The sequence below is a fragment of the Amia ocellicauda genome, chromosome 10, assembly GCF_036373705.1.
Source record: "Amia ocellicauda isolate fAmiCal2 chromosome 10, fAmiCal2.hap1, whole genome shotgun sequence".
NCBI classification, from domain to species: domain Eukaryota; kingdom Metazoa; phylum Chordata; class Actinopteri; order Amiiformes; family Amiidae; genus Amia; species Amia ocellicauda.
Window position 1 is genome coordinate 27886882 of NC_089859.1, and position 26922 is coordinate 27913803.

Below are 26922 nucleotides of genomic sequence, written 5' to 3' on the forward strand. Positions count from 1 at the left end.
AATATTGTGTGTCTGCATATACACACTGAGAGCAAGGTTGTTTTACCCAATGTGACTCTTGATTGTACCCATAACAATGAGTTGATTTCCTACCAGCTACTATATGGTCATTGAAGCCATAGAATTAGATGGATAAACAACTGTTTAATTGAAAGAAACATAACTAAAATGTAAAATTAAGCTACAGATGAGAGACAGTTTCCTCCACAATTAAATGCTAAAGAAGAGTGCATCACATTTTTCCAAATCACACAGGGATGATTTAAGTATTCCTTTGGGACAGCAGAGTAGTACAAGGTGTTGTCTGCAGTGTGATGCAGATTTGTATATTTGTCTGTTCACAGATCACAAGCATCAATAAATAAGCCTATAACAGATTAATAGTGATACAAATGTGTCATCAAGCTTCATGGGTTATTTTTATTGCTATCAAGGCTAATGCCTGATTTGAATTTTAATGTCTTTCCATTTAATGGGAAATGTAATATCCTGTTCTATCTCAAAGTGAGCATGGAGCCTTAAGCTCACTCCTGAAATGATCAATATTGAGCGTTAATGTATTACATGGCGTTCTGATTTATTTTGCACAGATTTTTTTTTTTTTCTTCATTCTACAGTTCGGTCCATAAATATTTGGAAAGTGACACAATTGTCATTGTTGTGGCTCCGTACACCACATCAATGGATTTGAAAGGAAACAATCAAGATGTACTTTAAGTGTAGACGTTCATCTTTAATTTGAGAGTAGTTGCATCCAAATTGGATGATCGGTGTCTTTAGCCCCATGAACAAGCAGGAACTAAAGACAACTGCAGTGCAGGCCTGGCAGAGCATCACCAGGGAAGAAACCCAGCATCTGGTGATGTCTATGGGTTCAGACTTCAGGCAGTCATTGACTGCAAAGGATGTGCAACCAAGTATTGAAACTCACAATTTAATTCATGATTGTTAGTTTGTCCAAATACTTTTGAGCCCCTAAAATTGGCGGGACCACATATACAAATGGGTGTAATTCCTACATGGATGTTCCTTGGATGTTACACTTAAAGGACATATTGATTTTCCTTTCAAATCCATTGTGGTGGCGTACAGAGCTTAAATGATGACAATTGTGTCACTGTCCAAATATTTATGGACATCCTTTTGTATATTATGATATTGCTGCCCATTCAGAAGACCATACGAGTCACCTTGGATAAATAATACTAATAATTTCATCATCATCATCATCATCATCATCATCAAGTGTCACATACAACAAACACAGGCATCACATAGTGACTGAATTGGAGGATCCATTTGTCTACAGCCCTCATGGACAGTCAACCAACAACTTCTACTCAACTAATCAAAGAAATGAAACTGTTCAATCATAACCCCATATAAAGAAAAACACCCAAATTAGCTTCTAATATATTAATAATGTCTGTATTATAACCTGAGCTTTGAAGAATCATGAAGAAGCAACACAACCTGTATAATGTATTGTAAATTATACAAAATGCAGGCAGTAAAACCACATAAATATATCAGGAGCCAGGGGCTGTACAGAAACTTTTCTTCCCATGGCTTACCTCTCTCTGCAGTTAAGGCATGGTAGTAAGTAATGTTTAAAATGATGTTGTTCACAGTATTTACTTTTTTGTACACTAACCTATATCCTTATATAGAATTTAACTTTGTTGCAAGCTTCTGTACAAGCAAATAATAATGTTAGGACTTATTGTGCTCTTTACATTTCTTTGTATTGTGCCTCTTAGGCCAGCTATAAATTCAAGCCTTTTACATAGCACTTAGGGAGATCTATGGAGAGTGTCGACTGTATTTTACAATTGTAAAATCATCCCTTCCTGAAAAAATAAGCCCCGCTGGAGGGCCTGATCCTGCCAGGAGATTGGATAAATCTGCTTAAAACGGTTTCCATTGTGTTCATATTGAGAAGGAATCGGGCTCTTTATAAAACGGGAATATCCCCCAGCCACAGGAGGGGGGGGCAGGCTGTGTGGAGTCTCTCTGGTGGGTAAACATAGTGCACTCCTATTCATGAAGCATGGTGAGTAACATTTTGCTTTAATTCCACAGTCCTGCATGGTTGCATGTTTCAGCATTTTAGGGTAACTGGTACAGGTGAAAAAGCTTTATTATATGCACACAGAATTATATACACACCCAGCATAGTTTTATGGCTTTGAAGACAGCGTAAAGTCTTTAGGTTATAAAAGAATGCCTTAAGTTACCTAATTTCCATTGTAATTGAATCATGTTCTGGGGAAAAGACTGCCACTAAGTTTGCTACTGAAACTCCCACTAGCACGAGAGGTGTGGGTGTGTGTGTGTGTGTCTATTTATGCAGATACCACCTGCAAACCTGCTACAAAACCTCTTGACTTTAAAGCAGGATTAAAAATATAAAAGGACATTGCAGGTTATGGAAATATTAAAGCAATTGTGATCATGTTCCCCTCGTCTGGCCTAGATGATGTTAAATCACACAGCATTCTTGTTTGGGACAAGCGGTATGCAGTGCATCAGGTGTGGTGCTTGATTTGAAGTGAGTGTGATTTGTAAGCCTTTGATTGTTTATACTGACACACGGTTTACAGTGAGTCAGTCGGTCGGTTTCACTTCAGCAGGCTCAAATTTAATGTATACCGAAAGCCAGTGCTCATCTGTCACTTGAACAGACTTACTTTAACTTAAAAACACACATTATCTAAGCCTCTGTAAGAGGAGGCTTATTGCTCAGTCTTTCAGTCCGACTTAGTGAATTGGAGAATACTGGGAATTGTATGCACAGATGGCCTCGGTTGCTAGGTTACTATCAATAGGTGACTCCTCTGGTGATGTAGGTTTTCTTAGTTTTTTTTGTGTTTGTGGCAGATCTAATGCTTTAATAATGGAACTGCAATGCAGATGTTATAAAGGTTAATCAAGGAACACCAATATTTTGTGAGTAAGTAAGGTGATTCATTAAACTTGCACATGGTTTTAATTTATATTCTGCTGTAAACAAAAGTTCCACACACATCATTTAATACCTGCAGAAACACTACATTAAAATGTACAAAATAGAAATAAACCAAAACAAAAACACACTGACTACTACAGACCACAATGAGATTTTTCTTAGCTTTCATTACATATTCCTTCACTTTGGTTTGCGTGTGTGTAGCAGATGACTTTTGAAGAAGTGTCCAAGAATGATGGTTTAAAATAGGACAGGCTAAAAAAGGATTTCCCAAAGAGCAACTTCTGAATTCTGCAGAGTTTGAGAGCAAGGCTTTGCCCTTTTAATGAGTGTTCCAAAGGTTAGTCTGCGATTTATGTTGCCGATTTAACTTTTTTAAGCTTTTAAACTACATTGACATCATCATTGAGATTGAAGAAGTTGAGTTTTCTGTGAAGTGGGATCACAGTTTCCCAAAGTGAAGCATGCTCAGCACAACGCTGCCTTGGGCTCTTGTCAGTTGTGGGTTTTGGAATGGCACTTTTTGTCATATGTTGACACTGCAACATTTGACCTCCTCCTGGCTCTCTATATGGCTGTTCTGTTCATTCTATAAACTTTGGCTTCTGAATTGACACTATTAGAGGTAAGATTCTCTCAGTGTAAAGAGCAAATGTTACATTTGCAAATCCTTCTCTGTGTAATGTTGAACAATGAATTTGCATTCATGGTCCATTTTCTTTAAGAACTTATTTGATCTGTGTTGACAAGGATATATCAAAGAGCTATATGAAAGTATATGAAACCTATGAAAATTGTTTAAAATAATTCTGTATTTTAAAAAAATAAAAAGTCTAGTGTTTCCTGTGTCTATCTTATTAGGTGCAAACACTAACTATGTACAGTAAGCACATTGTAGTGCCAAGCCAGTTTGTTGTACAGTGTAGACTTAGTGAAGAAGCCCTTGTCTCTACTTGTCCAGTGGACAGAAGCATTGCTTTTGTTTCCCTGGCAGATTCAGTCCAAGGAATTTGTAAACCTCTGTGTGATGACCAGCTTGGTAAAGGCTTTTCTAAAAACTGCTTTTAGCAGTGCTCAGTGAGGCAGAAACAGCAGGCAGGAATTGTATCAGCTCCTCCTTTGTTACATCCCTGTCAGCTGATCATTTGGAGGAGTAGAATTAACCCTTTGTCTGCCTTGACCCAGTTGTAATACCACTCCCCTAAAAAAACAATGATGTAAGAAAAACTGGCATCCATTCTTTATTACTCTGGATTGTGATAACACAATCTCTACAAGAATCCACATGGCCAGTTAAAGCTAAAGAATATTATTCTGCAGTAATGATTTCAGGTGGACTAAGAACTGCAGAGATACTGAAGACACACATTTAAAAATAACCTTTTTAACAATTCATTAACGCAAATAGTTGTTTGAATCCGAATCAGTGGTGGAAGGTTTTTTCCTGAGCATATTTCCACAGGGAGAGAGCTATGCCTGTGGGTTTGTGGTGGTCATGGCAGGACATGCTTCAAACCAGAGAATATGCACCATTGTTTATCTAACCCCCTGTAATACCTGCTGGCCAATTTTCACATTGTTCTAGTTCAATCAGGATGAATGTGTATCACTTGATCTTCTAGAGTGAAACTTTGCCGTTTGACAAAATTGAATTGGAAGAATTGTCTTGATTTCAAAGTAATACAATGTTTTTCTTTCTGTGTGTAATTTCTCCCCTTTTTTGAATGAGGGATTTGTACTCTACTGGTTAAAGCCACATATGGGTCCATGTGTTTCACTGCCTGGCCCAGTGCTTTCTTCATATGCCAGCATCTAGTCTCCTGACGTTGTCTCTAGCCTAGAGCCAGCTTCAGCAGGCATGGATCATGAAAAGCTCTTTCTGTGTTGCTGCTACAGTACAAGGTGAACCTATAGCTAATGTCCCCTCTGACTCCCTGAAGACCAGTGAAGACCAAGTACCTGAACCAGTAAGGCCTTGGTGCTTTTTTGTGAGATGAACCAATGTGGATCTTAACTCTCTAAATGCACTTAATTTACCTGTTTCAAATGCATTGTAATGGGAAAAGTAGAAACAAAACAAAAAAGAAAAGAAAAACACAAAAACTTAGTGATTTACTCCTTTCTCTAGATTATGCTTTCAGCAGGGAATAGTTCACAAACTACCAGCTTTCATGGACAAGGAAACCATTAAACTGCAGAGCAGTAATTAAGAAAAACAAACAAGTGGTGTGAAATATTTTTCTTGTTTATTCCTCTCTCTCTTTTTAAATTTTGGCACACTTCAGAGCACATACTTACACCAATCTAAGATTTATTCTACTGACTGGGTAATTATATCGTGCTGGTGGCACTCTGGGCCCGAAGAAGCACTCATTTAAATCTTAACAAGCGTTATTGAGGAGTGAGAAAACGGCTGAGGCAGCATAAGCGTTGGACCCTGCCAGTCACACCACCCACGTACGCAGCACTGTGTTAAACTGCATGGCATGGACACATGAATGAAAACGACCTAAACCTTATAAAATGCCTGTTGGCCCTTCTGAAGCAAGTGAAAGCAATTGGCAGATGTCTAGGAAATCTTTGTACCGTAGCGCCTATTCTTTTTATTTATATTTTGCCCAACAATAAAGAGCCTCAACAGTGAAAAGACTACATCTGTCTAAGTCCATTAAGCCTGCTGTACCAAGCAGTATGTAGTGTATTAGTCATAGTGAACTTGACTTACAAGCTGATGAAGATGTTTGTTGATATCAGTGTTAAACGGAACAGAGCCAAGAGGAATCCACGATATTTCAATGGTTGGAAAAATTAAGAATATCTTGTCTTAACAAGGGATGATTAGGGGCTGGAACACAAAGAAGTGGCAAGAAATATGTTCTCGGTAAAGTGTATTAGGTGTGTTGTGGAAAGAAACATTCAGCTCATCCTCCTGCCACTTGTTCAGACACTGGTAGGCTTAAGGCCCAATCGCATTTGGAATAATACGATATTAACTTCAATGCCAATTGGAAAAAACAAAACAATGAAACATCCTATACATATGAATGGAGGAGGTAACACCAGAATTAGAACTACAATAGAAATTGTGCAAATGGGAGAATCCATAATTTTGCTTGGGCTTCTGTTGCCGTTTTGCTTCATTCAGGTCTTGCAGCCACAGTGTCTTTACTCCTGTCCAGTAAAGACACTTCCATATTGATGACCTTGTTTTGCAGTTGTCCCAGTGAGTAACGTATTGATCCGATTCTTCAGAATACGAAAAAGCTTCTGGCTGTCACGATGAGGCAGATGTGATGTGCCCTTTTAGGTATTTTACCTGCTGTATTTCCTTCTCATGAAGAAAGGCACAGTTGTTTATTCTAGATACACTTAATTACTTTTTTTTGTTTTGGAAGACAAATGCCTTCAATGAGTTGAATTCAGTAACTATGCCCTTACACATTGTTGTGTTTTCTCTCCCTCTGTGTGCAGGTTTTGTTTGACAGCCTTTATTTTTAACAGATCTTAGGCATGTTCCTCTATTTGACTCTTCAAATTGCTATTAGCTTTGTTGTGTTTTTAAACAATATGTGGTGTAGGGAATGTCATGTACAGTTATCCTGAATTATATCATGAATGATTTATAACAATTTATATAGATATCTAATACATAGACACAACAAGAAATTAAAACCTACATAAATTACAGTTGGCATAACTGTTAAAAATACATATATGGGTGTATGCATTTTAACAGTTATGCAAATGGGACATTACATGCCTTCTTCAAACTGTAATTTATGTAAGTTTTCATTTTTTGTTCTATATGTATTATATATGTATATAAATTATTATAAATCATTCATGATATAATTCAGGATAACTTTGTACATGACATTCCCTACACCACATATTGTTTAAAAACGCAACAAAGCTAATAGCCATTTGAAGAGCCAAAGAAGAGGAACATGCCTAAGATCTGTTAGAAATAAAGACTGTCAAACAAAACCTGCAATTAAACTAAACTATTATTACAATTCCTGTGTAATAACATCTTGTTTTTGTTGACTTGGTCATGGTGCTCTTGAAATAATTGAATTATTTGGAAGACTCTTTTTCCTATATCACCTGGAATGTGAATCTTTCCACTTAATTATTTTTGGCAATTTAAAGGTTAACTTAAGCATAATGAACAGGTATGTATAGAAGCCCCACCTTGCAGACATTTACCTTGGCTGGAATCCAATTTTATCCACACAGTACTTGTTTACCTCTTGTGAAAGTCATCCTGCATGCCTGCAGAACCTGGGTTTCATAATTGCGGTGCTGTGTAATAAACGTGTATTTTGTAATCATCTCTGGCCCCTTCTCTGCACCAGGAAGGTGCAGTCTGATACCTGAGGGGTTGGCTGTAGAGACAGGAATGTGGGAGAAGCCGGTAGCGGCCTCTCTGCATGATTCAGACTGCTGCTTGGTCGCAGGGAGTATTGTGATAACCAGGATGTGACGTGACTGGAAAGGAAAAGAGGCAGGATATGTGTAGGCTTCAGCTGTGAATGGAAAAGCCAAGGAGCAAAAACAAAAACTACTACCGTTTCCTTGAGACGCCTGAGGAATAGATGTACACGGAGGATATCTGAAGAGATTGTTTTACACCTCATGTTTTCAGAGCATTATGGTGGTCTGTCACTCAGAGACTCCAACGTACCATGTACCTGCTGGCCTTTTCTACTCAAAGGTAGGAGCACTGTGGGAGCCGGAGCCTGTGGTGGTGTTGAAATCACAGGGACAGGCGGAAGACACTCCTGCTTATTTGGGGTAAAAATAGAACTAAAGAGGATGTTGGTGTAGGTAGCAATTATGTCAGATTGACTCTCTAGTTGCAGTCAAAATGTTATGAGTCTTTTTGTGTTTTTGGTTCAGAGAAGTCTTTTTAAATTTAGTCAAATAAATGTAATCTTGTGGTACTTTTCACCAGCAGAATGATCATTAGTTGTGGTGCAGTTCCCTAGTTTGTCCTAAGAGACTTCTATTTTTATGTTTTTGGGGGAGGGGAGAATTTGGGAAGGGGGTTGCCTATAGTTGAAGTTGCAAGAAAACCTGATGGTATAGAATACATTACACAACAATTATCTAACACCTAAAAGCCTGTATTTAAAGTTTATTTGCCAGGTATTCTTTTCTGATGATTTACAGTCCTTATAGGTAACTGAAGAGTTAAGAAAAACTAACCATAAAAACAGTGCAGACCAAGCAGTGAAACCAAAGGCAATGACTCACAGACATGTTTACACCACTTATTTGCAACACAGCTGATAAACTAGAGGAAGGCAAAAACCACCTGGTGAGATGCAGCATTTGTGATTTTATGGAGGATACATTTCCTCTTCAACTAGGACAGTTCTCCTAAACAAAGGAGCTATGTGTGACAGAGCTTTTTTTTTTTACCTTTTTCTGAAATGGTTTGGATTCACTTTGAAGAAAACTCCTCCTAATGTCAGGTAGTAAGAAGCAAATCAATACATGCTCTTCCATCTACACATGGGGGAAACTGCAGCAATTTCTTTAAAAGTATTGTATGCCTTACAATTAAAACGACAATGTCTATGTAATATGTGGTATCTGTGGTAACAATCTCTGATAGCTCTACCTAAAAGGTTCCATGGAGTCCCTATAAAAGCAATACTAAAAGTCTTCTCTTCAGCCATTAATGTACAGGCCAAATTATCCTACACTGTCTCTTAATTATACATTTCACCACCTGGTCTTCATTAGCATCTGTTGAGGATAATAGATGAGGGAAATTAAATTATTTCCTCTGATATTTATTCAATGTGTGTAGGATTCTTAGTCTGCTTATCAGACATCTTTCCGTGTAATTGAGATTCTTAATACTGCCGGAGAGGAAAATGAGAATATATAAAAGGAACAAAGGAAACGTATGAAAAGGTTCTGCACCTTTCATCAAGAGCCATATATATTCATGTTAAGGCAGCTGTCATGTCACCAGGCTGCTTGTTAAAGCTGAGCTCGGATGGGGGTAACACATTCACCATTATTCAAGCTCTAGATGGGCATTTTAGAGTATACCATATCTACACCACATTCATAACAATGTGATGGACACACAAACCATACTAATCTTTGACTGTCTGTTTCACTGAATACGATTTGGAAGTGTTTAACAATTAACTTCGTGTTCCTTTTGATGCTGGCATTACATCTGACAACAGACAGTGTACAGCCCCTCAGGCTCCACAGCTATTTGAACATGAAACTTTGAAATGCTATAGCCGGTATACTGTACACCGTCCCCTGATCACCGTCTCTACCTCTTTGTTTTTCCATAAGCATCTCTGCTAAACCTCCAGAGAGCAGGCTGTGAAAGACGAGCTTGATGGCATCCTACTATTCCCTCAGCATGGCATCTATCATTTTAATTTGAGCTTGGAGTTGGAATTATTGACATCTTCCTTAACAGGGAACAGAATACACACTTTAAAGCGCTGTATTTTGACACCGGAGAACACTTTCAACATGGCTTTGGAAATGTCTGTAGGTTTGTTGTTCTCAAACAAAATTTAGATGTTAAGGTGCAGAAGACACGGCACAAACTAGAGAGAGACATCTAGAACATTATGACTTGTGACTCTTTAGTATGCTCCACTGCAATGTACCGATGTACAGCAGCAGTATTCTCTGTCATTTCCTTTTGTAACGGTCTCAGGATGTCAACCACTGTTGTACGGACTGTGCGCTTCTGACATTCTACTCTCATTCATACACAATATATAAAACTACACAGGCGTGCTATAACTGATCACGTGCATTTTCTTTTGAAATGCATTAATCCCATCATCTAAGGACATTACATTCCATCTCCTGAAACGATTGTACCGATTCCCAGACTGTTGAGGCCGATGTTCGATCTCTAATGTTCTGTATCATGAATGGGCAAATGCAGGAGCTGTTTGCTAGTCCACTCTTATCAAACATGGAATCCCATTGTTTAATTACAAATTGTCTCATGATTTAGAATGTTGTTTTTGTATTTAATCTCCTTAAGAGGGCATCAGATTACTGTATATTTTTAAATAGAATATGTGTATATAACAGACAAAGGAAGTAACGATGTTTAATAGGCAGAGATTTGACTTCCTGCAGTACCTTCTTGCTTAGATCATGGATTAACGAACCAGCAAATAGACTGTGATCTTTGACCCTAAATCCTTCTCTGAGCCAGGATCAAGATTTTATAAATGGAGTACCCAGATGGCCCTGTTTTTATAGGTTTTCTTTGTCCATTTAAAATGAAAAATGTTTGTGTACAGTAGCCAGTATCTATAATCTGCTGTCCATTTACAGTATGTGCCGGCCATACAAACTTTCATTCTAGTATCCCTAGGTTTACAATATTTTGTGTCCAACTTTTTAACATTCTTTACATCTTATATGATTCTAAAGTTTCCTTCTATTTTCGTTTTTTTATTTCTTTTTAATATTGGAATTTACATTGAAGTATCGTAAAATCTGAATTGATTTGGCTTCAACTGGGTGACATTGTTATTGGGCTTTGAGAGTTAAAGGATGCTGGGGAGTTGGTGTGCTTTGATTTATGGTTAAATATGGGTCCTCCTGTGTTGAACACTAGATGGGGGCTAGTTATCTGTATGGATGTCAGGGATACTGAGCAATTTGATAGTTGTTCATCTCTTTGTGTCCTAAAATAAATAACTAAATGGCAAGATCGGATGTGTTCAAAACCTAGTTTAAATCAAATGGTGAGTGAATTAATTTGAGAAGATGGCTTCATAGGCCCTATATTTTCAGAAAAGGAAAATTGAAAAGTAGGCAAAATGTCTTATTCTCACTGGTATACATGTTGTGGATTTATTAAAGTAGTCAGCATTTTATTGCCACTGCTTGTATCAGATGATAATTACATTTTAGTCTGCAAATACAATCACAGAAATCTGACCCTGCAGGGGGATTCTGTTATATTGCAGTATACAGCAAAATGATTTTTTTAGTATAATAACTTCTGTATTTTTATTGTATTCCGTTAAGTCGTGTTATATTTAAGAATCAATGTCTTTTTTTGTTTTTTCTTTTTTTTCTTCCATCCAATTTTACTAAAAGTGTTTGCATGCGTTTTTATACAGAATGGTATTTATAACTGGTCTTTTGCCTGCAGTTTTGTTCCTTTGGGATTTTTTTTCTCCAATAATTCCTTTAAAGCATTGCTGAGGGATGTTGAGTTCTAAAACAGGGTTTCTCCTTTAAGCTTCTTTTGGAAGTCAACTTTGCTTCAGCTTCCTAAACATTAGAGACTTTGTGGTGGGGGGGTGTTCAGAAAGCTATCAACCACTCAGTGACCTCTTCAGTGTCATTGTTTAGGATTTTTTGCACATCATCATCAGCTGAGTCTTCACCTCAGGAACTAGTCACTTTAAATTGTCACCACTAAAATGTACATAGACCTAGATGCCTTAAAACTTTTTAGGTTATGGCATATCAAACAAATTGTAATACAATTTCACATAGCTGTCAAATTGAGAAATTCAGATACCATGGGCTATGTGACATAGTTAATGCTCCTCCAGTGGGATGGATTTATTTTTTAAATGGAAAATGAAATGCAAATTTTGTAATGCACTGTCCATTTTCTGACTTTGGTCTATTTCAGCTAATATTTTTCAGAAATTCCCAAGTAGAAAAAATAGAACCTGAGAAAAACATCTACTGCCCGGACCGAATCAAAAATATGTCCTAGAGATTACAAACTTGTACCCCATCATATTTTTATTTATAAGTTGTAGAAATTGGATTCTGAGAATAACCCAAATCATGATGCGGTACAATTGTGTGATTCAGGGATATGTCAAAGGTTTGATTTGCAAGTGGCCAATATCATAGAATGAAACAATGGGAGATTGAGTGTTTTATTATTCACCACTTTGAGAGCTGGTCTTTGCATCAAGTGCTTTAGAAAACCTATGTGAATTGTGTACAGTAAGCTTTTTATTTCTTTATTTCCTCTTGTAGAATATGACAGACACCTAGCACCCAGCAAAGGCATGGCAGCAGCTTACCTGGACCCCAACCTAAACCACGCTCTGACCTCGGGGGCCAAGTCCCGTCTCAGCATGGGCATGGAGCGCTCCCCCGGCGCTCTTGACCGCGTCCTCAAGGTCTTCCACTACTTCGAGAGCAACAGCGAGCCAAGCACCTGGGCCAGCAACATTCGCCATGGGGACGCCACTGACGTCAGGGTGAGCCCCCCTCTTCTTACTGCAGGCCAGAACACACACGCTGCATTGGGCAAGATGTGACCATCTGGACAGCATGGTGTCTCTGCTTTGTTTGTTTGTTTCAACATTATTTTTGGTCTCAGAATTTTTTTACTTTTTTTATTGGTTTGTCAAGCATCAGTGTAGAAGCATCTAGTTAATACAACCAACCCAATATAAGAGGCTCTTGGGTCAGTCCAGTAATTTGTCTGGGACTTACACTTTGGGTTTAGACCTGGCAGCTTTTGTATTATTTTTAATTTAGTTTATTTTTAATACCTTAGAATATTTATATATTAACTTAATTCCTTTACCTCACCAGAAGCATAGTACATTTAAATCTGTGTCAAGAAATGTATTGATTACTGTTTCTTATCAAAATTAAGATTGTTTACCATTTCCAATATATGCATGTTAGAAAGGATCAATGAGTGACCTCTGACTTCCTGCCTAATTCAAATTCCATGTTGAAGATATTTATATTAGTATAGAAATATTGTTGTTCAGAAAGATTATAAATTATGAGAAGCATTAAGGGAAAACAAATCCATTAAGCCTGTGAGGTCTAATAATAATAGTTTAGAGTGATTTCTGAAGAGGTGTCATAGTGTGTGTAAGAATGTATCCAGCTGAGACCGTAAAGTGCTCGTTTAGATTGGTAACTTTGTCAACAGTAAAACCATTGTAGGGAGTTAACCTCAAAAACAACAGTAGTACTGTAAAAAGTCACAGTTGCATTGTGGTACTTGCTAACATTTGTTATACATTCACTTTTTTCATCGTTTCGTGTGAAGGATCCTCTTTATTCATTTGTCACAATCTATATGATCAACACGCTGGCATCCTAGCCTAGATACTAGGACTGTATTGATCCTCAGGCCTTACTGAGCAGTATTTCGTTATATCCTGATGAATCAGCCTCCTCAGCAAAGACTGTCAGTTTGTTCCTCAGCTCAAATTTTCAGTCCTGTAACTGACGGAGTTTAAATGTTCTGTATGCATGCTGTTATTCTCGCCTGTCACATCTTGGATTGGGTGGACAGTAATTCACACATTTTAATAGCAGTAATGCCAGCTTTTAAGATTTGTTCTCTAATATATGCAGAATTGTAATGTGATTCTGCTTGCTTGTGATGTTTTAATGTACATTTTCTTTTTAATCATTAAGGCTGTGAGTTCACATTGGGTAGATTACTGGGGTTTTATTGGACACTTTATTAACATCAGAACATATCTGACAGTGTTGATGGGACATGAAAAAGGCTGCTGAAGGTCATTCTGCATCTTCCCAGTGAGTGAGTTTTTGAAAAATTGGGCTATAATCTCACTTTCTAATAAAGGTGATCAATGAAGCTTGAACTAAAAAAATCCTTAGCAGGGGTTTTAAGAGCATCTGAATAAAAAGGGGAAAAAAAGTCTGTATTGCAAAGCACTTTCCCAAATTCATCAAGATTGAAAATTCACTGGCGTAGTTCTGATCATCATAGGTCATGAATTACATCATATGTCCTTCACAGTACAGACCCCTTCTGCATCATAGTAATGCCATATAAAGTTGTTAGTGTAGAATAGCAGAGCTGGTAACAAAGTTATTTTAATACAGCATTTCATATATTTTTTTAACTGTATAGCTGTACTTTATTTTAACAAACTCTCAAGAACATTTATGTAAACAAATTATTACACCTTTCATATTGGTAACCATACTGTTGGCTGTACATTTTACTCTTGAGATTTTTTTTTTTTTATATTATAATGTTAATTGTTGTCTTTGTGGAGATACTTGTTGCTTGGCTGATTAGTTTTGTTGTGCAGATACCATGTTTTAACCATGTATTAATTTAATTTATTTTATTTTTAAAAAGACAAAAGTAGCTGTATTTACATTGTGTTTTTTATTTCAGTAAACCAAACCATATACAACAATAATTCACAAATGTTGTCCTTCAAGGGAAGATTTTGAGCAAAGGGAAAGCCATTAAGAAAATGAAAATGAACTCTGGTAGCTCCCTCCAGGCAACACAGATTAATTATTAAACATATCAGCTATAAACAGTCACACTGCTTTATTGTTTTTTTGCATTAAAAAACGGTAATAAGGAGACTGGTGTTGAAATGTCAGCTCTTAGGATATAAATAGATATAAATACATTTGTTAGCCATTGTTTAAGACTTAAGGTTTTCTGTCAGTATTGGTGATTTTAGGCATCAGGTTAAATTTGCAGAGGCCAAACTGTAATGTTTATAGTGACTTTTGAAGGCATGATAGGCTGTGGAGTGAAGTTTGTCATGGTTATGGAGAGAGTAGCTTCCAATCTTCTGTAATGCTGTGGACAGTAATGAACATTAGCAGGAGCTGGCCTGCCTATGTATTGATCAGTGATGACTCATGGTATACACTGTACAATTCGTTTGTCCTCTTCCCCTGGCCACTATCACCATTATTTACCATTCACTAGTCATTAGCTTAACTGTAGAGATATTAGAAAGGTGTCCACGGCTAGTCTAATTGACCATCACTCTCTATTTGAGTGTAACAACCCTTTTATTGTGGAAGGGGAAGGTTTTTCATTTCAGTGCTATGGATAAAAACAAATCAAGGACAACTTAAAGATTGTGATTTCCTGCCATGGTTGTACATTTTCAGGCTGTGAGACTATATCACATAACCCTGTGAGTCATGACATAGTCTACATGATTTGAGTTTGCATGCAAATGTGTTTGTTTAATTAGGCACAGATGCAGAATTACGTTTTGATTCTTCGTTTGCATACAGATCTTCATGGGCTAAAAATGGGCTATTTTCAGTAGGCGGGTATTTTTTCTTTGCTTGATTCAGTTCCTAAAAATAGTTTTCAAAGATTGGAAACCTTGGCATTGGTATATATGGACAATGTTAGATTTCCTGCATAAGAACTTTTGTGGCCCTTTGTTCACCCTCACGCAGAGAACCTCATCTGCATTGAGTTTACTTTTTGAAACTGTAGATCCAAACGGTCAGTTTTCAGACGTTCATAGTCTTTCAGTCAAGGCACCAAGACTGAAAGACCTGCAGGTGTGAACTTTGCTGTGGAAATCAATCAAGTCACTCGAGAAGTTGACCTGGGCAGGATGGACAGTGAGTTCTCTATGACTAGCTGAAGGACTGCTTCATCCAGCCAGCTAAGACCAGACCAGGTGAAGGGACTTCTCAAACCTGGGGACTTCAGTGCAGGACCGCAGGGTTAATATCAAGCTAATGCTAGCAAAATGTTGTAATAACATTTAATCATTTTGAAGGGCAACTTGAAATTTGTGCTGTTCAGGGAATTCTAGATTACTGAGTTATTGAGTCCTCATGAAAAATCTGCTTTGCTTCACTAAGAAGGATTGACTCCAGCTAGGTGAAGGTAGAAATCCTCTGTATGAAAGGGTTTGTGATTTTCTGCTACTTTATTTCTTGGTGCATTTAATGTAGTATGCTGTCTGCAGGGTTTTCTGATATGGTCTGTTATTATATTATTATTATTATTATTATTATTATTATTATTATTATTATTATTATTTCATGTTTGCTTGGCCACCATTTTACTTAAACCTAACTTGGTGGATGATGAAATTGCAACAGAATGGTTTTAAATTAAGTTGGATTACTCTTTTTTTAAATAATGATCAATGATTTTAAGGTATATATGATTATTGCAGTAGGAAAATGGACTGAGGTCATTGAACTCCAAAGGGGTGTGGGTGTGTGTGTGTGTATATATATATATAATTGCTTTTACTGCTTTTTACTTTTTCTTTTTTCTACTTTTTTCTTTTCTTGCCTTGAAGTCTCCAGATAGTGAAAGATTGTTGGAAATATTTCTTGTTTTGTTCTTTGCCTGGGGGCTTTGGGAGCCAGATTCATTTCATTTTTTTTATTTTACTGAAGACATCCTGTTTGTTGTGTGTTGTTTAACTTGGGACATAGAACACAGGAGAACATGCCCCCCCTCCCTTTTCCGCTCTTTAAAGCTGTATGTTTACAGCAGTGGGTTTAATCAGTAAAACACGGGGGTGCGCTGAGTATTCTTTCAAGTGAAGAACTGGGACATCCCAGTATCTTACATTTTTTCATCATGTTATCCCCCTCAAAGTGTTTTAGGAAATCTGAACTTATTCTTAATTTAAAGATTGGAAAATATCCAGAATTTACAAATGCATAAAGCTAGACTAATTCAGAGCTGTTTTTTGTCACCAATTGCACATAATGTGGGGGTGGGGAGTAAATTAACTGAATATGTCTGTGTTCTAAATTGTTTATAAGGTGCTCATTAAGACGTATGCTGATTTCAAGACAGTTTATACACACAGTATATAGGCAAGCCTGCCAATACACCTACAATTAGTATCTTCTGAATTTACCTCTTGGTTTATATTGAAAATCCTGTAAGTAATTCATTCCACTGATGAAGAGTAATACAAGCACAATGTGTTCAGCCATCTTGGGAGTCGTATATTCATTATGAGATTTATTTTAATTTGAAGGTATTCCCTAGTTTTTGGGAGATGGAAATGTTGGAATTGGTGCCGATTTCCAGTATATCTGCATAGGGATGACTACTTTAGCTAAATTAACTAAGGTAATGTCAAGGGCTTTTGTAATTATTTTTTGCACTGTTATGTCATGAGGAAGAATCCCCACAGAGCAGTATAAACATAGAGAAGTAATGAGCAGTGCCTTACACAATTGAGCTACCAGGTACCATTTTATTTCAGTTTGGAATGAGATAATAAAAACTCCAGGAAGAAAATGATGTTCGCAGTAACCAGATGGCCTAGAGAGGTCCTTACACCAGCTGCTTGCTATGCAGTGCACTTCTCAGCCCTGGGAGATGGATAGGAACAGAGGCCATTAACTTCAAGAGTAGAACTAATTTGTTTGTTGTAAATCCTTTCACTTGTGTGAACAAAAAACTTCTAGAAAAATGGCAATTAACATCTCCTCTGAACACTGGTGGCTGAAAAGATTAATTAATGTGATATTCACATTAAAGAGAAAACAAAAGTGGCGAGTGAACCAAGACATTGACCTGGACTTATCAAATAGCATTGTGTAAGTATCCAGCTGGCTGTGGTGATGGCTGCTGGAGCAGGGCTATCTGCTAGCCAAGAGGCTGAAGTAATGTCCCTCTTAAAGTGAAATGGGATGCAGAGTGGCTCAAACCACATTAAGAGTGACATTGTGCCCTGGAGGAATCATTAGGGTCATATTAGTTGTCATATCTTCCAAGGCTCTTGCAATCACATTTGATGAAAAGTAGGACATTTCTTAACCTTCAGGGCCATCCTCGTGCATATTATCCTCTAAAATATGTAATTCCTGTTAAGGGTTTTGGCTAGAATGTCCCGTTTAATTGTGTATGCTATGCACACAATAAGTGGCCCGTCTGCAATGGCAATCTCAACACATAAATTATAGGGCAGAAATGATGCCCCATTTCCAAGTCCATTTCCTGCATGCATACCCAACATTATTCACTTAGGATTCCCAGGAAAACCTGGGAGACTGCCAGCTTCAATTCCAGGTCTTAGAAAAGCAATGAAAAATTAAATGCCTTTGATAAAAAATACAGAGGTGAGTGTCAGTGGAGTCATGAAAACTGTGACAAAGAAATTCCGAAGACATAGCACATTTTCCTTGACAGACTGTAGGGTCCCGGAGTCGCATCCCTGACCCTGGTGGTGCATCTTGCGGATACTCAAAGTGAAGTATACTTTCTCCAGCCTCATCAAAGAGCCATCTATCACTGTGTTAAAGAACTGGGGTGAAATCCCTCCCCCAAGGCAGACCTGACTCCCCCTCATTAATCCTTCCCTGCATTGCTGCAACTCCCTTTGCTGATATTTCCAAGAGACTTCATGATGACTGATACAAAAATGCTCCAGCTCACAATCTCACACAGAAGTCCTTAACCTGTCATAGCCGCATACTCTTAAACACTAAAACTGCTAAACGGATTTATTTGGAATTATGAATCGGGTCTTTTCTGCTGCCGCTCTCCAGCTGGGAGATGTAGTGCATTAGAGTCAGGGTGTTTCATTGTGGAGTCCTAAAGGAGCAGTATAGTGTAGTTCATTGCTTTGGATGTGGCTTAATGGTAAGACCATTCCCTGAGATGCCTGATCTGATGGTCTAGGGATTGTCCAATGTGAAGTGCTGTAAGCAAGTAACGATTATGCATCTTCTAGTGAAGTGATTATCGGCAATACTAGTATTTTTAGTACACAGGGGAGAGTGGCTCAATTTTTTGTAGTCACAGGCAGATGTATTTATTGATTTGACTGAATTGTTATTGTAAAGTGCTTTTCTCACTGGGCTGCGGTTCATTACACTTGGAAAAGCAATTAATGTTAACGCCCTCTGAATGTTTTAGAATACGTTGACTTCCATAAAAGGTGTAGGTATTCAGTCCTTTAAAAAGGTATTGCTTGACCAGTCTCAAGATGCCAAAACTCATTAAGTCTAGAGAGTCAGCATTAGGAACTAGGATGTGCACAAAGTTACACAAAATAGCAGGGAGTGAAACTGTAGTGTCCCTGGCCGCTAACCCACGTGTTTCTGCATCAACAGGGGATAATACAGAAGATAGTGGACATCCATAAGGTGAAATGCGTGTCCTGCTATGGCCTGCGCCTCAGTCACCTGCAGTCGGAGGAGATCCACTGGCTTCACCCGGACATGGGGGTGTCGCACGTGAGGGAGAAATACGAGCTCAACCATCCCCAGGAGGAGTGGAGGTAAACGGGCGCACTCGGACACTGCTGCAGAACATTTCTTTCTTCAGTTCAGAAACCAGAGAGCTCTCCACACCCTGCAAACACATAAAATCTCTGCTAGCCTAGCTAATGAGACTCCACATTATGGTTCAGTCTCATCAGACACTGGAACGTTTTGCTTTATATTGTGTGAACGGCTTTCAGTTTTATTCTTGAGGGGAGGGGGGGACAAATAACGAGCTTGAGTTTAATGAGTTTACTCTGTTCAGTCATTATGGGTGTGAAATACTTTCATGTATATTAGCCCTCTGCTTTTGTTTTGCAATTATTCTGCACAAAGAGTTGCTGCTTTTCTTTCAATCAGGTACTCTGGGTATCTGGCATCATGTATTTTACATTTCTGGGACAATTTAGTACCCATAGTATTTGGTGATTTTTTTTTTTAGGACATAAGATGCATCTGTCATGTTTCGCTTTTAAGCCTGTACTTCCCAATTCTTTTAAAATCTCTCTTTTAATTGGCATTGATGTCAGTGGGTGGAAAGATGTACTTGACAAAGGTGTATATAGAGCAAACGGTTTGAAATAACCAGACACATACTGTGTGAAGATTAATTATTCACAAACTTTACTGGATTCTGGATATGCATTGTCAGGAGAGCCTTGTAAGTGATGCCTTATGCATTTGAAAGTGGATTTCTTTTTGTCTGCACTGAACACTGAAATGTATTCACTGGATTTGAAAATAGACAGCAGAACATTTGACCACCTTCCCTAAAGAAGTCTGGTTGTGTTACTTGTTTTTTGTACAGATACTAGCAGAATAAATATCATCTACATGCAGGGCACAAAAATATCTGTGAATACTGAAGAAATAAATAAATAAAATGAAAAGCACGAATATTCACATACTTTTGAGCAAAGTAATGCTTTAAAGCTTTACTTTACCAACTCTAAGCTGTGCTGTGGGCTGAATGGTCAGGGAATCACCCTGCAGCCACCATCTTCCTTCACAAGGGAGAGTATTATGTACGAGATATTGCAAGAAAAGTCAAATGTTTTACTTAACACTCAGACCAAAATAAACAGGTACTGGAAATTGAATTACTATGCAAAAAAAATGTCAAGGCAAAAAGAGGAAAACTGCTTAAGCACAAGGCAGACTGAGTTTCTGAATGTGCTGGGCTAATCCTTTTCTAATCATTAATCAGCTTGCTGCAGAATTTAATTCCACATCAAATCTCAGATGGTATAACGGACAGGGGTATAGGTCAAAAAAACTTGGGGGGGATGAGGACATTTTATTTATTTAGGAGGAATGTCACCATATTCAAACATTTATCAAAAGGATTGCCACCGTCATTAACATCTAGGCACGGTCTACATCTTATTAAAGATGCTTATGAACCACCGTCTGATGGAATTTGTCTGTTTCTCATTAACTTTAGTAATACAAAGATGGTAAGCGTTTTTTTTGTATATTTATTTTGTTCTTCAAAATTTAATCAGATTGAGATTTAAAAATCTTTGAATGCAGTGATCCTCTACTAAGAAATCCAAATGAACAGATATTATCTGAAAAAGATGTAAGAGTCAGTAGCTTAAGTGCCTATTTGTGTATCCTACCTACGACCGACAAGTTGACAACTTATTTCTCCAGTGCTGGCCGAGTGCCTGCATCATGAATTAATTAGAACTGCTCCCGTGACCCTTCCAAACTCGGTGCATTTATTATGAGAAAAATACAATTCAATTTATGTGAGAGGGTTTTCCTGCCAAAGTAAACTGTTCCAGCAAGGCTTTGTGAGGATCATAATTGGAGATAAAGAGAGTATTTTGTCAGTAACTATCCATTTTGGATTACTTTAATGGTCTAAGGTCCTCTTGCTCACTCCTAGTGCATCCACCATAATAAATGTATCAAGGAAGAAGCACGTTCTCTCCAGCACACCTTCTTGTGGATGGAATAAACATGGCGTTTGGACATCTGTGTTGTGCTTCAGTGTAAAGAGCAAATCTTACGGCACGACACACGTGTTTGTATTAGTCTTTCTCATTATGTAAATCCATGGAGGATATTGACATGTCTTCAGATAAGTAATATGCATATATATAATATTCTGATTTAATCTGTGTAGCACCAACAACAGAGTCTCTTAAAGTGTAAAAACTAATTCTGCTCAAGAAACCTTGTTAAGCCCCACTAAGCTCCTCCTAAATCACCTAATCTTTACTCCCAGTCAGAGTAATGTAATAAACAAACAAATAAATAAACAAGGGTTTTCTGGGTGTGATGAGCTGATGTTATGTGTGCTTGTGTGTGTATGGTATGGTTACTCTTCTGCAGTGCACCGAGGGCCCCGAGGCCCCTTCTGTCCCCTGTGCTTTCTCCCTGCTGCCCCCCAAGCCACTCATATCTGTAAAATTGGCACAGCTGTAAACTTACCACTTGGTGACTGTTCCTATTTGTCCTAGGCTTCCCTTGTGGCTGGTCAATGCGTGCACATGCTTATAAGGCAGAATGAGTCGACAGCATAGTTTCAATGACCGACCCTGGTCTCTGGAGCCAGTGCTCTGCTGTCCTGTTAGTTGTCCTGTTAATAAGTGCAATTGACCTGACTTGTGCTTCTACAGCTCTGAGCACTCTTATGTGCTTAATTACATGCCATTATTAATAAACTTGCAGAATCTCATTTTTTATCATTGAGCGCTCTTCCAACACACTCCATTTATATGCCATAGCTTTCTAATGCTCTATGCTGGGGCTGTCCACGGGCCCTTTCACATTTGGTATGCTTCCTCAGATGATTTACCCTCCCACTATGTTCTCAGTACTGCTGGCCTTAAGTGTGTAAATTGCAGGGGCTCTGAAACAGTTTGCAGCCATGGTGTGATTGCAGTATGTTGACACCACACCAGGGTGTAGTCTCCTTATGATATTGAGTGTGGCGGGAGCAATTTACTCATTTGTGCATTGACATTGACAAAACAAAATGTAATTATTCTAAAATGCAATGTATTTTAAAGAGTACAAATCAAGTTCACACAGTTGACCTTCACAAGATGCATCTGGAAGCAACTGTGTATAATTGTGCATAGTACACTGTGTAATCCATAGACTCACGCCAGTTATTTCTTGTGGCAGATCAGTGTCTGTTCTTTTGATAATTGTAGTATTCTTGGTGATGTTCTAATGTTTTAATCATAGGTGATTTATTATATTCATTAATTTAACTTGCGTTGTTCCATACCCTTTTAAAATAACAGTCACGAAGTATAATAATGGAAAATCCCTAACGCTCACTAGTGTATTATCCAGTTCTGCTCAAACTCCGAAGAGCTGACATAGGTCACCTTCGTCAGATCAGCTCAGACTGCTCGGACTCCTGTCATCCGGCTCTGTGTGCAGCTCTACTGCATGGCAAGCACTGTGCAGTAGGCAACGCTCTAGTATCTTAAAATAGGCCACACTATTAATAGTTAACTAAGTGTGAATTTTGTATGCCATCCATATTATCTTACTGGAGAGAAAGTCTTCCTGGAATTCATGTTAATTTAGTCCTTAAAATTTGTACTGTATCAAAGGTGGTGTCACATGGCGAGTATTTGTTCCTTCCTTCAACACTAAGCACTTTTCCAGCAGTGACATGGTGCTTGATTGCGTGCAGCCTCCTGTGTGCAACACTCATGCCATTTGACGGCTGGCTGCTTTGAAATGATGGTATTAAAATACTTTTGGTGTGATGCACTTAAATTGACTATATATGATCTCTTGAAGCTTTATAAACCCATTGGGTGGAGTATTTTTCTACTTACATATTTAACTTTGTACCTCGTATTGTTTTTCAAATTGCAGGTGTATTGACTGGTGTCTCTTATTGTAAGAGGAGCCTCAAGGGTTTTGGAATCCAAACTCTAAGATATCCATCGAAAATTAAAGGAATCCTTAAACTAACATTTTGTGTGGGACTCTTATATCAAACAAATCTCAAGCCCCTGGGGCTCGCTTCATCTTGGAAGCAGCATTGCCTTCAAAGCGGGATGATTTTGTGGCTTCATGCCAGTCAGGATTTTTATTGTGTTTGCGTATATCCATGGCTTTTTTTAAATTTAATTTCTGATTTTAAACGTGTTTTTATTGAAACTTTTGTTTTTGACAGCTTAACTGAAACCAGAACCTCTTATTTTTTTTAGCTTCATAAAAGTCTCCCATTGACTTTCCTAAGAAACTAAAATGTTATTAGCTAAACTAAGCTGTAAATACAGTAGAACACACAGCTTTTAGAAGTTCATTTTTCACTTAATCACATCATATAAACAACATGTAGCTGTTTAGCAGGATATTTTTAGCTGCCAGGCATTGAACACAGCTGCAGCTCTTTGAAGTGAACTAAAATACTGTGGCCATTTGGGGACTAGGACCTATTTAAAAATACAAATTCTGAAAACTATGGTGTTTTGTGTTTTTGTGTTCATGATAGTTGTTCTAGATACATTGTAGAAGTTTTTTTTTTTTATCCATTTATTAATTAATTAAAGCCAGTTTTATTTCAATTGACCCTGAAATCTTGGTAGTTTATAACAGACTTCCATATATGATTGACTGAGATACATTTCAAAATAAAAGGTTGAAGTTTGTGCCGAGGGGTGTTACAGGGAGTTTTTATATTTACTTTTTATTCCTGGTGCTGAGAGATGAAATGATGTTGAGTGGAGTGTTGATGAGCTCTGGGCTGGGGGTGAGATTGCTGACAGCCCACCGGAGGCCTGACTGTTGCCCCACATGAGCTGTGTGACCTGTGACCTGCCTGCCTGCAGCTGTTGCTGAGGAGAGGAGTCTTGGAGTGGGCTAACTCACTCCCTGGGGGTTGAAGCCCATGTGTATATGACTTTCAGAAGCCCTTCTGGTTTCATTTATCAATGCCTAGTTTTTAAACTTGAAGAGCAATCTTTTTCTTTCTCACCGATATCAAATAATACCCCCTACCACCAATACATAAGTGTATGGGTAAAGTATTTTAATGGTAGTGAGAAATCAAACTCAACTGTGTCTGTAAAACCTTTGACTGCAGACATGGGCAGTGAAAATATTACAGATAAGTGACATGTCATTGAATATCTGCTCAGCAGGGCAGTAAAGATAGTTTTGCTTTGAGCTCTGGCAGCGTACATATAGTGGGGAAAATGGAGTTTAAATAAAACTGAGAGGGAACAAAAATGACCCTTGCAGCATATTGGTGCTCACACCAGTGACAGTGTTCATGGTCATGGGAAACACTAGTGATTTGCTTATGCTCTTAAATAACGAAACTGAAAATCCAGTGCAGATCAAGACTGGTCTGGATAAGACTAGCTGTGGACTGAAACAAAGGGATAAGATTCAAAGATTTAGATTTCTTTAAGAGTGGGTGCCTGCCACACTCGTGTGTATTTCAGGTGCTCATTCCAGCTACTAATTTGCAGACTAATTCACTGCAGTCATTAATGGCTTTACCTGTGGTCACATTAGGATGTTCCTAGATCGGGACTCGGCATGGTTTCTGAAACTAGTCCCAAACCTAGTGGAAAACATTATTTGTGAAGTTATAATATTTTTTTTCATCTCATCTACAAGCGATATAATAAAATTAGATATGTCTTTGAATTTGATCTTAATTGAGTAGAACAAGGTGACATTAATTTCAAACAGGCATCCATAGTCTTGCAGACTAGCAGATTGGATTAACTGTGCACAAGTAGGGGAGCTGTAGTGTTGGAAAGGAACTGCCAATGAAAGGAAATGGTTTAAGTTAAACTGCCCATGAATCTGGCTTTTCTGTTCACAGTGTGTTTAGAAATGAACCATTCAGAAAACACTGCACAGTCAGAAGCTTGAAATATTGACTGTGTTTAAGAATAAAAACATGAAGCACAAGATTAAAATGCATACTGTTGTTTGACCCATACGGCATTTAGGCTATGACTCGAGGAATAACCAATTTGAAGTCTTGCTGTGTTTTTCATTAGTACTTTTAACCGATTGTCCTCCTTCCTGGACCATTTAAGTCGAAACATGTTCTTGTTATTGTTATGATCTGTAGAGAGTTAGAATATGAACTGAACTGGAGGCAGGGATACTTCAGTATATTGTTTGATTTGATTTATTCTTTTATTTTCATCCAAGACAGTATTCTTTTCTATTTTATCTGTTTAAGTAACGCTCGCCAGTTGTTTCCTTTTCTCCTGCATGCTAATTGGAGTCTTTGGTTGTCATTCTCATTCCTTGTAGTGTGGCTAGAAGATGAGTCGTCAGGTGTTTCTTCAAGTGCAGAATAGGCTTCTCCCTGAATCACTGCGTCGTGTGAAGGATAAACTCGGCACTGCAGATCTGAATGAAACTGCAATTACACAGCAGTTGAGCAGGCCAGTGATGCATACCGAAAGGGCTTCCTAGTTCTCCTGGCTGTTTCACAGCAAGAAAATAAAAATACATGCTCCCACTTTATGATTTCCACTTCTGCTGTATCACCAATTAAAGGGGAGTGAGAAATGAAACATTATTTGAAGATTTATATTTATGTTTTTTCTGTCTCTATCATTCAAGTTGCTATCGATAGATTTGATTGGGGAGGGTGTGAGATACAGGATTTTGAATTAGTACTCCTTATGTGGTGAATTTTAAGAAATGTTTATAGTGAACATTGGCAATAGTTTCATTGTTCTTATTCAGTTTTCTGTCCCCATCATAAGACGTCATCTATGATGTATTTGGTGGTCCGCATTTACATTTTATTAGATTCATCCATGACTCATTATTGGTTTGTACTGTTTTCACTCAATGAATATTAGATGCAGCTACATTTTTAGATACTTTTTCGCCCTTTTGGTTTGTGTACTATAAATAAGTCTCATGTTTATGAATTGTAATCAATTGTATTATAAAAATATTAATAACAAGATCTTCCTTATTCAGAATAGTTTTGCAGAAGTATTGCAAGTATTTCCTCTTTTTAATAGAAAATGTAGCTGTATGTAGAAATTCAGATCAAAGAGTTTCTGCATTTTTTATGATGCATCACAGATTCATAGCAACCATCTGTGGGTTCTGAGAACGTTTTAACTGGCATTGCACTCCCATAACAGTTTTGATGTGTCACTTGTGGTGTTGTACTTCAATATGATCTGCCATAGCTATGGGACTATTTTTTTTTCTTGCCAATAATGTTATTCCCTATTCTTTAGTAATTTATTTATTGTGCCCAAAATGCCTCATCTGACCCAATAAGATCATGAATACCCTTTTTAAGATTGAGGGAAATAAAACATTTGAGATTTTCCATTTCATACACGGTGACTTTCAGGTACCCTTCCCACCTTTAATTGATTTCTTTCCTGGTTTTAAATTAGTGACTTTGCCTCTGTGTTTTAGAATGAACGTGCTCTCTGTGAACATACTGTGATTTTTGTTTTTCCTAGGTATGAACTGCGGATTCGCTATTTGCCAAAAGGATTCTTGAATCAGTTCACTGATGACAAACCAACACTTAACTACTTCTACCAACAGGTAAGTGAAGAATAAGCCAGGGAGATTATAGAAATAGATCAATATTGAAGGTTAAAAAAAAAAAAAAAAACAGCAAACCAAATGAACTATTGTGTCTTAAACTTGAAATGTTATTTTGTCTTGTTCATTTGCTGAAAAGTTGAATATATCTCAGACTGGATAACAGTACAGATTCTGTTTTGAAAATCATTTGACCTTCTTTTATTCAATAATAAAGTAGAAAAGTGGCTGCAGTGCTGTGTACTTCATATTTGCTGTGATGGTTAACCAGATATCACCAGAAGATTATCTTTAGGATATATATATATATATATATATATATATATATATATATATATATATATATACACTCACCTAAAGGATTATTAGGAACACCTGTTCAATTTCTCATTAATGCAATT

At 37.7% G+C, this 26922-nt stretch overlaps 1 protein-coding gene across 14 annotated transcripts in view; it reads left to right on the plus strand.

The window, feature by feature from the left end:
* The window catches only part of LOC136760427 (focal adhesion kinase 1), a 127033-nt gene that overhangs the window by 43151 nt on the left and 56960 nt on the right, over positions 1 to 26922 (plus strand). For 13 of the 14 annotated variants that reach the window (XM_066715821.1, XM_066715822.1, XM_066715828.1 and 10 more), the window contains 3 exons: positions 11993 to 12219; positions 18833 to 18999; positions 26434 to 26521. In XM_066715821.1, the coding sequence (XP_066571918.1) occupies positions 11993 to 12219; positions 18833 to 18999; positions 26434 to 26521 (482 nt within the window). Of the gene's footprint in view, positions 1 to 7283; positions 7686 to 11992; positions 12220 to 18832; positions 19000 to 26433; positions 26522 to 26922 lie in introns of those variants that run through there. The other variant, XM_066715829.1, reaches the window with a different exon arrangement.